This window comes from Anoplophora glabripennis, unplaced genomic scaffold, assembly GCF_000390285.2.
Source record: "Anoplophora glabripennis isolate ALB-LARVAE unplaced genomic scaffold, Agla_2.0 scaffold15, whole genome shotgun sequence".
Taxonomy (NCBI): domain Eukaryota; kingdom Metazoa; phylum Arthropoda; class Insecta; order Coleoptera; family Cerambycidae; genus Anoplophora; species Anoplophora glabripennis.
Genome location: NW_019416279.1, coordinates 2,040,748 through 2,053,806, shown reverse-complemented (window position 1 = coordinate 2,053,806; position 13,059 = coordinate 2,040,748). Strand labels below are relative to the sequence as shown.

Sequence of the window (13,059 nt, the reverse complement as noted above, 5' to 3'; positions counted from 1 at the left end):
TATCAACCAATATAAATCGATTTAGATCAAGTAGTATAAATTTGCTTCTTTTAAAAGTTATGTGAAATCATATTGTTAGTTAATTTTTTCCTTGAAAGCCTACAGCTCTCTAAAGAGAAAAAAGAATACTTCTAAAACAAAAGTAACTTGATCAAGATCCATTTATCTACATCCAAATAAGTTTCCCATGGAACATGGCCCATTTGGTTCAGTTATTTTTCTCAAAAAGGGTGCATTTCTATTTCAACAAGAGTCCCTTTTTATGAAGAATCAAATTTTGCATTGTACTATAGGACATACTCTGTGCACCTAACCTAAAAAAAAATGTCATAAAATGAAAACGTCGTAACTAGCGACCTCAAATACTCAAAAACTAATACCACTGAAGGATTTACCACTGTTTAAAACAGAAAATTCTTTTTCTTGAGATTCTGTATCTCAAAATTGTAAGATGGTAGGTTCATGGTGATCTATCAGCTCCTCATGGTACCTTTCCCAAAACACTTTGTATATGGACCGGAATTTCCCAAAAACTGTTCAATTTGTTTTAACTGTAATTTATAGGATCTGAATAATTCTGTATTATATAGATTAGTATCTAGATCTAGACTGTTAAAATGTGGATACATGTAAGAACTTTTAAAATATTGCAAATAAAGTGTACTTAGTCACCTTTTAAGAAGATATACATTACTTATTTTTGGGAAAGTTTGTATAAAAAGGCACCCTTATTACCGTTCGCCCATCTGTGTCGAAAAACAATTTCTTACCATCCAGAATTTCTATGCAATTAATGCAGTTATATTAAAATATCAACACTTTCCGAGAAAATACCGCTCTCTCTTTTATTTCTAGGCTATTTGGTGTCTTTTCCTTGTAACAATTGCACTGAAAATGAAATGCATCTCAATTTTCTCAACTAAATCAAAAGCAGTTTTCGTTATTTATGAAAAATATCATCGGTAGCCATTCGCCCGCCCGGCAGACCGCTGTACATCGCGACTTTTTGGACGAGTCACGACACCAACGCCATCTACACCTAATCCTGCCCGTTCTGCTGCACGAGCTCCCTCCTGTCCTCGACAGAGAGCGCTGGGGGTCGGAACATATCCTGCTCGTCGTCCAGCTCTTTCACGCGCTCTTTGCAGTCCTCTTCTAAGGCCTGCTGCTGCGCGTAGTGCTCCCTGCTCTTTTCGCTCTGCGGCAACAGATGGATCATGCTCACCGGAATGGGGAACCCCGTCCCGAAGTCCGGGTAGAAGTTGTGGGCGAACGGATTGAAAACGGGAGGTTGAGGCGGCTGTTCCTCCGTACTGGAAGGCCTCGTGTTCGGCTGGATCTGCTCCGGTTCCCGCTCGTTCTTGCAGGAGTTGTTGTTGTTGTTGCCGCCGCCCATAGAGAGGATGTCCATGGGGGGGTTCGGGCCCCCTATGCAGTCCTTCCGGAGCTGCTCTAGCTTGAGGCTCTTGCCGTACTTGCCCCGGACGTACATCAGGAGGGAGTTGTAGGGGATGCCGAATATCCTGGAGGCTTGGCTGGTTGTCATCTTCTTGTTCCATACGTGCTGGAGGGCCTCGGTCAACTCGGCGTTGGTCCAGGAGCGAGGGGGGCCGCCGCGGGGGGCCGAGTGCTGTCCCTTTGGTCGCCCCACTAAAAAAAAGGGAAAAAAGTTAATTAAAAAAGACGCGAAGTGTGGCAATATTGAGAAATGTTGAATAAAGTGATACAGAAATAAGGTAGTCCCAGAAAATTTGTCCAGTCTCGTGGAATCAAAATAAGTCAATTTAAATTATTTTTTTAGGAAATTTTCTTACGATCTCAAAGAAATAGAATGTGTTCCACTTAAGAGGGATTTTTCTGTAACTCTGTAACTGTCAAATTTATAAGAAAATGGTTTTAATAAAAGTTGTCTGGAATCATGTGGGCTATGTAAAGAAAATATTTTTAGCTTTACAGGGTGCTCCATTTCACGTGGGCGCTACATAACTTTGTTATTTTTAATGGAACACCCTGTATATTATTGCACTTTTGAATTCCTTGGTTAATACTAGGTAGAGTTTATTAAATGTATATGGTGTTTAACAGTTTTTACCTTTTTCGAGATAATCAGTGGTCTTTGAAAAAAATCACGATTTCAGCTCTCTAAATGAGGCTAGATAGCGTCTAAACCTAAGAGTTAGAAACCTACAGTTTTCACAATTCATTTTGACATAAATTACTCTATCTTGTCATCTATGCGCAAAACGTGTACGTTATTCAGACTCGGAAATATTGAGACTTACATTTAATAATCTTGAATACAGAGAAAATTATAATCTTTCCTTTTTTGATATTTTATTACCCCTATAATTTGTGGTACGTTATTTTAAAACACCCTTTATAGCCCTAAAGGACTAAAATGCGTTTTCATGTTTCAGGCGAACATTTTGTCTCACATTTAAAATATGCACTTCAGTCATTTGGTATGTAATATAGTATGTTGTACCCTCTCAAGTAAAAGTATAATTATTTTTTTTTCCCACAAAATTTTAATTAAACTATTTTAACTGTAATTTTGATATTTTCATATTATCATAAACGATATACGATAAAACTAAAATCTTTCTAAGTTCAGAAGTTTTTAGTCTTTGGTCTATGGCAACAATATTTTCATTTTATGTCAAGTTTTATTTTAACTCTTTGCACTTGCAGAACGATAATAATTCTTTTGTTTGTTTTTTTGTTATAAATTTATTTTAATTTTTAGCTCTCGCTGAACTAAATTGATATTTTGTAGAACTACAGTCTCTTTGGGCTAAAATATGTTAAGTATGTACTATTTTTTCATGCTGTACTTTCTTTTATTGTCTTATGTTGAAATTTATTTTAACTTTTAGTTTCCGCTGAACTAAAATTATATTTTATAAAACCAAAATGCATATGGACTAAAAAAAGCACTTTAATAATCCCTACTAATTTTACATGCAAGCATATTTTGTTTAACCATTTTATGGCGAAATTTATGCTGACCAATGTTGAATAGTCTTTTAAAAACCGAATTCGTTTGTGTATAATCAACATGCAGTACACTTCGAGCAATTGATGTAAATCGGCGGTCTAAGTATTCTTCTCCTTGTTGTGTTCCGAGTTTCAGTTTGTTTCGTTTTACGTTTTGTTTTAGTTGTTGTTAGTGGTTTACTTTTGTTTGTCAAACCACTTTTTAAACATGCCAGTAAATATTGACACTGTCAGTCCCAGGTCTGATAAAATGTGAGAGAAAAGTGGTTTTGTAAGGCCTTCTTGTGCTGTTACATAGCTAATTTTTCGGACTTTAGAAAAGAACCTGATTTTTCTAGAAGAATATCTCGAAAACGGTAAGTTTTAAACATAATGTACATTTAATAAACTCTACCTAATATTAGCGAAAGAATTAAAAAACGCAATAATATACAGGGTGTTCCATTTAAAATAACAAAGTTATGTAGCGCCCACGAGAAATGGAACATCCTGTAAAGCTAAAAATATTTTCTTTACATGGCCCAAATGATTCCAGGCAACTTTTATTAAAACCAACCTCTTAGGTGGAACACCTTGTATACAAGTCATATATTTGCTTTGTTACTTAAATAATTTATTAAGAAAAAAGGAAAGTAGAATATTAAGTGAATGCCCCTGTAAATTATATAAGAAAAAAACCTTTTATAAGAATTTTGTCTACTGTGAAAATACTTATTCAGCATTGAATGTACTGAAAATACTGGATACCCGAATATTTTATTTTTATAAGTGGAAAAAGTTTATATGGACAATACTGCGACTGTTCAAATATTGGTCTCGAAGAATCTTGATAAAAAAACATCTTATAAATATCCTTGAAACCATATTCTTATAAACTTTTTTCAAACTTCTATGCATGCAATTCTCTTCAAGATTTTCTTGTTCTACTGGAAAGTCATACGGTGTTCAGAGACCAAAACGTTTAAAAAAAATAATTTTGTATTAAAAAATGAAAATTAGAAAGTCATGGGCTTAGGGATATAAAATGTATGGGGTGCTCAATGAGGTGAAGATCCCTTTGTGTTATTTTCTTCCTTATTCGAGAATAATATTGCATTCAAAGAAACAAATACACATACCAAATAAAAAGTCTATAGCTAAAATATTAAAACATATTGTTACTGGATATATATTCAATGGGGTGTACCTCATACTGATTTTTGTATACAGATAACATACTCTAAATTGTTTTATTTTGATTCTAGGAGGATTGAACAGTCCCGATCATTCTGGAAGATGTCCCAGTTCCTAAATGTGGTATTAAATTGAAGAAAAGTTCGAAAGTTCTCTGTGGACTAATGTGGACTATCTAGGATCATTCGTCAGTAGTTCCACCAGACATATACCGGTTTCGCGCCTATTGGAACGCCATACCGACGAATGATCCAACTATTTTTGATGTCTTAACTACAGACATGCAAGTGAGTATCGGTGAGATATAAAATATAACAGTGTTACGATTAACTAATATTTTTTAATGAGTAAACTGTTCTTACTTTTTTTCTTTGCGAAAATTTGGGAGTCTGGCGTTGTCCTAGGATCGGGCATATCGAACAGAGGATTCCTGCAGCCATCTAATCCAGGTGGGAACAGTCCAAGGGGTGAATCGAGTCCAAAAACTAAAAAAAATCAATTTTTTGTTATTTTTTTCAAGATTATTTTTGTGAAGAATAAAGATTATGGACACGTGCATGCTAGATAAATGTTCTAGCACTTGTGCAGTTACGCTCTGGGAAATTTTTGCCCGCTAAGACGAATTTAGCGGATAAATTCAAAACAATGCGGCAAAGCATTCTGCAAAAATCTCAGTCCGTGTAGAAACTTTCATTCCGTAGAACGGAATGAATCCTTGAAGATATGTGGGAATTAATAACGAGCTAAAAGGTCCGTTAATATTTATTGTGAGCTTATTAACGATTTATGCGGTTATAACGCGAGTATAAATTATTCCCGCCGTACGTATGAATATTGAAATTATTAATAAGGCGTCCGGATCGACCGATATGGCGATACGTGCATTTTCCGATCTGTCTTCGCTATTGGAGAGACGTTACGAAACGATTTATGGAAATTAGTATGGGTGGGTCGCTTTTATAACGAGGGAAACATTGACGGAACGTTTATCCTAATAGTAACAGTATTAACTGTAATAATACCGCAATTATTTATTTCTACCATTATTTTAGATGTACGGAGTCAAATTGTTAATAATGTAATGGGCAAAAAGTACGTGTACTACAGCTGCGAACAATAAAATGCTGCCAGCGGTTACTGTGACTTTGCTGTTGAGAGTAAGCTCCTCCTAATAGACTCCTTTATTGTAACGTCACATATTTAGTCAACCCGCAGCAAATGAGAGATTGTAAAGACACCTAAAATCTGATGTAGAACGATTTTTGTAAAAAATTATGGAAAATTGATCAGTTGGAATTACTAAAACAGTAAACCAAGTAAATTCAGTTTCGTCAGTTATAATGTAGGCAACCAGTAGTGACTTACTGTAGTCTTGTTGATAGTATCATGCAATTGTGTCAATAGACTCTCCAATTTGTTTCTGATATTTTCAGGTTTTTTTTTGTGACGTATTTGTAAATACTTTTAATTTATTTGTTTATTAGGTTTTTTTTAATACATTATACAGAATGGTTCGATTTTTTATAAAACAGATAGAATATTAAAAACATTGATAGGTTGTTTTAATATGGCGCGATGAAAATAGAGTTACAAAATTCGGCGACAAGTAGGCCTCATATAAAACAATATTATTAATGGATACAATTTTAAGGCAAATTTTTATTTTGTGACAGTGTTTAATTATAAACCAAGTTTTAATACTATTTTTTACAAATAATAATTATAATACTATAATTGTAGCATAATGATTTTGACTGTCTGCTCATTAACAAAAAAAAAAAAAACAAAATCGAGAAATATCGGATTCCAAATTAAATATACAGGGTGTTTTTGAAATACGTGCATTCCTTGAAAATGAGCAACTTTTATTAAGCAACGGATGATCCAAATGCTTCTGATTTCGATAAAATTAATTAAGAAAATTAATCACAAATGTAAGCCGACTCTGTGCATCTTGTGCACGTGCGTTATGAGTTATCACCCTTTTCTAAAAACGCACTTATTTCAGAAACACCCTGTATCTAAATATCTAAATTAGGGTGTACAATATTATCCATAAAAAGCATTATTTTATTTGTGATCCTTATTTACCGCATTTTAATACTTTTTAAATGAACATAAAAACAGTACACACAGCTGCTTCTTACAGCATTGGTTCCTATTTGTAAAAGGTTAAAATGCACCGTGGTCAGTCAGTGCCCCAATTTTGAATGGAAACGTTTTATTGTCCACAGCTGTACATCAGCTACTTTTGTTTGAATACAGGATTAGATATATACCTCACAAACTGTTTTTTAAGTTAGGCTATAAGTAATTATTAAAAAAAAATAAATATACTGATTGCAAAAGTTCATTTAATTTTTGAAGAACTCAGTTCAGTTCAATTTGAGGGCCAATGCAGGTGATTCCATGCGAATCCTTATATTTAAAATATCTCATACACTTCTATTATGGAAAATGAAGAGAAACTTGAGGTGAGAAATAAAAATAAATTATTAATAAATATTTACATTTCATAGACAAACAAAACAGGATATGTTAATTCAGTCTTTGATCGTATCTGAAACCTTTAAAATTTTGGGTTCATAAGTAGACTCTAATTAATTATTATCAGTTATAGATAGTGTAAATATTTGGCTAATTTTTATCCTCTGGTATTTCCAGTGCCTTCTAGGTTTTTTAAATGAACAAGAAATTGAATATATTGGAAATTTCTAGTCTATACAAAAAATATTGTCGTTTATAAATTCATGAAATTTAACATACTAGAGTTTAACTAAGCTTAACAATTGCAAACAAATTTTCAAAAAAAAAATAGTATACGTTCTTCATTCAGTATCTTTTGACCTTTAAACATATATCCAGCTTTTGTATTAAAATATCGTATTTGCATCTAGCTACCAGCAGTATTTCAGGAAGCATAAATTTCTTTTTTAGCTACTTTTATTTTAGAAAACTTCAGATCAGTCATATTCATTTATATTTTAGAGTAGTTAGTTTTTGTTCAGAAAATGTATTCCAGTTCAGTCATTTGTATTTGAGAAAAAAGTTATATATTGAAATAATACCAACCAATATTAAAAATGGTTATTACAATTATTTGTTTGGGGGCATACTTTGTTACATTTTGTATTTGACTGTTTTTTCCTGCTATAGTGAAAAGAATAGTTGATTTTATAAATTTGCTTTTTTAACAGCAAATGTCTCAGTCGTAGAAAATAAGTATTATAGTATTTATTTGAAGTTAATAACTTCAAATAATTCGTTAAATTTTGAAAACTGAAAGAATTGCTTTGATTAGAGTTTTGAAAATGAAAAAGAAAGTTTTCTTTTCCTTTTCGGTGTGACAAATATATCTAATCAAATAAAAAAGTAACTGAATGATTATTACAGTAACATGTTTTTATACAATACGCTTAGTAACAGACACACATTTTTTATGTGCTTTTTAACAGAGCATGATACACCCCTGTATTTTGGCTCGTTGCAGACGATGGAGCCATCACAAATGCTCCATCACGCCAGAATTTTCCCCTAACCTCAAAAAATTCCTCAAAATCGGTGGGAATCTCGATTTTTTGTTAAAATAGGCCCTAGAGCTTCGGGAAAAAAATTTTTATAAACGCATTTTGTTTCGGTTACTAAATGTTTTTTCGTTAGCGTCGTGTTCCTCAATTCATTATCATCATTTATTTTTTGCTCATTAATTTGCGAATTACTTGATAACAAAAAAATATCGAATCTTTTTTGGCGTCACAATGTATCTATTTGCTCTTCGAACTAACCTATAAAAAGTTTTATGCTGCTATTTCACTTTTTTTGAGAAAAAGTGAAACAACCTAAACTCGGATAATAAAATCAATAAATAAACAACACTTTCGTTATAAATTCCAAACTTATACTATATTTATTAATTGTTTGTGCTGAATTCATTAACGTAAAGAAACCCATAGCATTACATTTAAAATTTTCGAGAAAAATCCATAAAACGACATTCTTTTGAAGTAACGCCATCTATAGGTTTCCATATTGAGGTAAATGACATTACGTTTCACCACGGGATAAAGCATGGAAAGACCTTTCCAACGAGATATAACACTAAGGGTTTTCCATGAGTCAATCCTTAAAAAAATGCATTTTTCTGAACAGGCATTAGAACAAAATGTCAACGACAAAAGTTATGCGCAATGAATCCGGCTTTCCATATTTGTAAATTGATCTAGGAATCGTGCGGTAACACGGTTTTCAAAAAATGCCTCTACTAAAGTTTCTACGCTTCTATCTGTGAATTCCTGTCCAAATTAAAGTCACGTTTGTTTTGGAATAACTAGCGGTACTGATCTATGAAATCGATTGCTGTATTTTTTGCACTAACTAACTACAAAATTACCGCTTCACGAAAAACTACTAATACGAGAGATTTAATTTAGACATTTTTTTTTCAAATTAATACCTTTATATGTAACACATTCTATAGCTGGACCCAATTCCAGTTAAACTTTGGTAATTTTTTCCGGGCAAGTCCTCCAGTGAATTACAGAAATTTAATTAACTAAGAAAAAGTACTGCGCTAAGAAAAGACGAGTACCAATTTAATTTTAATCGGATTTTTGCAAAAAAATCACTAGTAGCAGTTTTACGGAAATTCGAGACCATTGGCTAATAATCAATTTAATAACGCCAGTTATGTATGTTATAATTATTGTATTATGTAAAACTAGTTGCACATATTTTAGCAAAACGTGACTTCTAACAGCAAAGTTAAAATTTTCCCCGTTTTGGATCAGTATAGTGCACCGACTGACTTTCACATGACTAAACAACGCTACAATCTCGTACAATATAAGGACGGTAACACACTATGCCGTTAAGCGACTGAGGTTGTTGCTTCTGCGGCACAATCTCATCAAGTGTCATCGCAATTATAGTTGTATAAAAAAACATGTAGTTCCGTTTGTACGTACTAACACCTAAAATCCTTAAACAAGTGATCCTTTGCGAAAGATTTAGACTCCAGTCTTTAATTCTGGCTCTAGGCTACCGTACATATTTTGGTACCGACGACTGATGTGTTTTTGGTACAGTTAGAATATTTATGTTTTTCCTTTTCTGAGAGTTTTCGTTAATTTAGATTGGAGTTGACGTCAGGATTAAGAGAGGGTATGGCAAAGGTAGCAATCATTTCCTGGAGGTTGTAAAAATCGAAATAGCTGATGAACATCCCAGTAAGAACTCCCGTAAATAGAAAACACTGGATTACACAAACATAAGGATTTATAAATTTACAAGAAGAAAGATATGAATCTAGAAGAACTATGGATGGAATTAAAAAACATAATACTAAAAACAGCCAAGGACAGTGGAACAGAAGAAAAGAAAAGGTTATGAAAACAATACCTAAATTCGAAAAAACACAAGAATAAATACGGATAATGTAGATACAACGAATAGTAGTTAAGAGAGTGATAATGGAAAAATAAAATAGCAATTGGGAGAAGTCTGGAGAAAAATGCAGAAAGACCCAGCGGGTGATGTTAAAATGCTCTACAGAGGTCTGAGGAAAGGAAAAACGGACCGCTGAAGAACAAAAAAACAAAAATAGGGACATCTTAACACAAGAAACGAAATAAAAAAATGACGTGAGTATTTTATGAAGCTATCAGGACCAGAAACAGACAAACGAGAAGAAAAAGAATTAATGGAAATAGTGGAAGTGAGAGGAGAAGCAATGTAACAATCTGAAGCAGAAGAACCTCTCTTTCGTTCGCATATAATTATTAGACACTAGGACAGTCTTACAGAAACTAAAATTAGGAAAGGTATTAAGAATCAGGAAAAATTTGGAGAATTCAAGATAAGTAAGTAAGTGGACAAGAGTTTACAAATGTTCCTGTGCATTAGTGTTCTTCTGTGTATTAGTGTTAGTATTTCCCGATGAGATATAGACTAGATATTTCCCGATGAGGTATAGACAAAATGAGATATAGACAAAATGAGACAGACAAAATGAGATATAGACAAAATGAAATGAGATATAGACAAAATGAGCTGAGATATAGACAAAATGAGATGAGATATAGACAAAATGATGAGATATAGACAAAATGATGGGATCTAGACAAAATCAGATATAGACAAAAAGTAGTGAAGATGTCACGATCGACTCGATTTTCGAAAAAAATTAAAGGGCAGTAGTAGCAGTTATTTTAATCTATTAAATAATACATTATATTTGTCCAAAACTTGCCAGTCTGATATTTCATAAACTAATGGAAATATTTAGGTTATGTAAAAAGTGATGTGTAAATGATTGAAATTCTGACGCTTTGGAGAGTGATCCTCGTGAAAAACCTCCCTGAATTTTGAGAAAATGATTTTCGAGACTAATCTTGGGTCATAGGAACTTTGGAACTTTTTTGATATTAAACTGCATAGTTTAAAATGATACATAATGAAATGTAGTGAAAGGAAATTATAGACTATTTGATTTTTTTTTAATGTTGTTTCACTTTTCTAATTCGCAAAAGATTGTTGTTGCGAAGAATGTAGTAATATACAACATTTATATACAGGGTGGTCCGTTTTTCATGGCTCACCATTGGTATCTGGGAGATGTAAGATATTCAGGGTGACAAATTAGAAAAAAATTGCTCCTTTTCAGAGTCATTAAAATAAACCAAATAAATCAAAGGTATCTGCTGTCCTGAAATATATGTAATAATATATAGGTACACTTACATAAAATTAAATCTTTCAGTTCTCGGATTTGATGCCCAAACTTTAATATGTCAGTTAATAAATCAGTTGAGCCTTCAATTTTGTTTGATATAGTGTTTTTTAGGTCGAAGAAATAAAGTGAGGTTAAATCTGAAGGGCAAGTCATTTATGCCTGTTCATTATCAACAATTTTCGATCAAACTACTCTACAGTACAAAAAACGACTAGGTACATGATGCGGCGAAACCGCAACTTAGAATAAAACTGATCTACTTACATTTACTATGAGGGGGCGTCATTGCCAGGGCAGAAACAGAGGGCATCGGCGGAAACGGCAACGGTGAATGGCTTTCGATCTCCTGCTTCAAGTTCATGACCGGATGGGCACTCACTGGCGACGAACGGAACTCCTTACAGCTCTGTATACTCAGGTCCATCTCTGGACTTCCAGCGCAGGGTTCTGGCGTCCTACACTTATCCTCTTCCTTCACCTCCTTCTTCTCCTCTTTATTTTGCTTCTTTATGCACAGATTTTCCGCTGTTTCCTCGCTTGGAGACCCTGGCTTCACCAGCCCGGTGGAAAGATCCTGGGCTGTGCACAATTCACCAGATCTACGTCTTGGTCTCGCTTGTTTCCTCCTCGGCAAAGGTGACTGACACTCCTGCCTGGGCAAGAGGGTCTCAGGGAACGATAATCTGGACATGTGAGGCAGTTTCACCGGAGGTTCGTAGTTATTCTGTCCAGGAATAGGCGAGAAAGGCGACGATCTCTCCCCTGGAGTCCTCACAGTGACCCCAGGTGTGGGAAACCTTCCGCTGCTGAAGTAGTTCCTGTCGTAGTCATTCGGCGAGGCGGAAGGTGTTGGTGTTTGGTTTATAATGGACGTGGACTCCTTATCTACTCCGAAAGGGTCCTGATTCGCTAATCCTCTAACTTGTAGGCTTTCCGCAGCTTTGATAAGGCTCTGCAGCTGCTCTTGTATCACGGAGATCTCTCCCTTGTACATGAAATCCACGATGGCTTGCACCTCCCAACCGCTGAAGTCCTTGAGGACGATCACGGGGTGCTTGCAGGGGTTCTCGGAGAATATCCGCTGGAAAAAGGGGGAACACGCGCTCAGGACCACCTTGTGGGCCCTGACGGACGTCTCGGCGCACACCAAAGTCACGTCCACGAGTGTTTCGGCCTGGAGGAGGGCGTCGAAGGCGGCCAGGATATGGGTCTGATGGTTGTTCCATCGGAGCGAGTAGTGGGACTGCGTCATCTTGGTTGCTGCTTTTGTCGTGGTTGCTGGGGTCACTCAAGTGTCATTCTCTTTCTTCTTTTAAATTTAGAATTTCTGAAACAAGGACAAGCTGTTAGTAAAGAAACGGCTGAAAGTACAACAAACAGTTTAGGAATTAATAAAATCATTCTCTTCTTTTATGTCTTATAACTGTAGCTCACATACGACGCAATGTTTCATAAAAGTAGTAGTTTGAATGGAAAATGCGCTATATTTGTACAAGTATTACCAGAATGCTGCAAGAGCATTGCAATTATATGACGAACGTTTTCCTTTGCCATTGCATTCATTCAGTAAGTTTGTTTATGTTCAAAGGGCTCAACAAACAGGACACCTGTAAGAAAAATGTGGTGGACATGATAGGAGACCTTTTTCATCTAAAATGATGCATGTCGAAGATGTTTTAGATTCAACAATTAGTACCAGATGTTTTGTACAGCATTGTGAGGCATCTCATACTAAAATGTAGATTATAGACCGGGAGATATTAGACTGAAGTTCGACGACGTCTTTCTCGTTTATGCCTCTGAGAGTACTGAAAGGTAACCGAGAGATAAGTACAATAAACTAAATTTAAAAGATGGGCTGCGGGACACCTTTGTGAAAATTCTATTTTCCTTTTCAAAAAAAATAATGTGTACAGCGACGTATTTCTCATTTATGCCATGTTCGTAAGTTGAAGAGAAGTATCGATTTTATCACGAATTTTTTTTGGCATAAGTGTCGCAAGAGACCTAAATATGGAAAACTTTGTAAGAAAATGTGGAAAAACATCTTTATTTGTCTACCAATTTCTCATTAATGCCAATTAGAAATATTACATTATTATATTCGAAAAGGTCATAAAAAACATTGGCATAAGTCCTACTAAGGACTAAAGAAAATA

General features: G+C 34.5%; 1 protein-coding gene across 1 annotated transcript; it reads right to left on the bottom strand.

Moving 5' to 3' along the window:
• Positions 1 to 1,039: 1,039 nt before the first annotated feature.
• Positions 1,040 to 12,152, bottom strand: LOC108905343 (protein jim lovell). Its single transcript, XM_018708172.2, has 3 exons — positions 11,165 to 12,152; positions 4,533 to 4,655; positions 1,040 to 1,650 (listed from the first exon to the last, which is right to left on the bottom strand). The coding sequence occupies exons 1-3, from the start codon at positions 12,150 to 12,152 to the stop codon at positions 1,040 to 1,042; spliced, it is 1,722 nt and encodes a 573-aa protein (XP_018563688.1).
• Between the last annotated feature and the right edge of the window lie 907 nt (positions 12,153 to 13,059).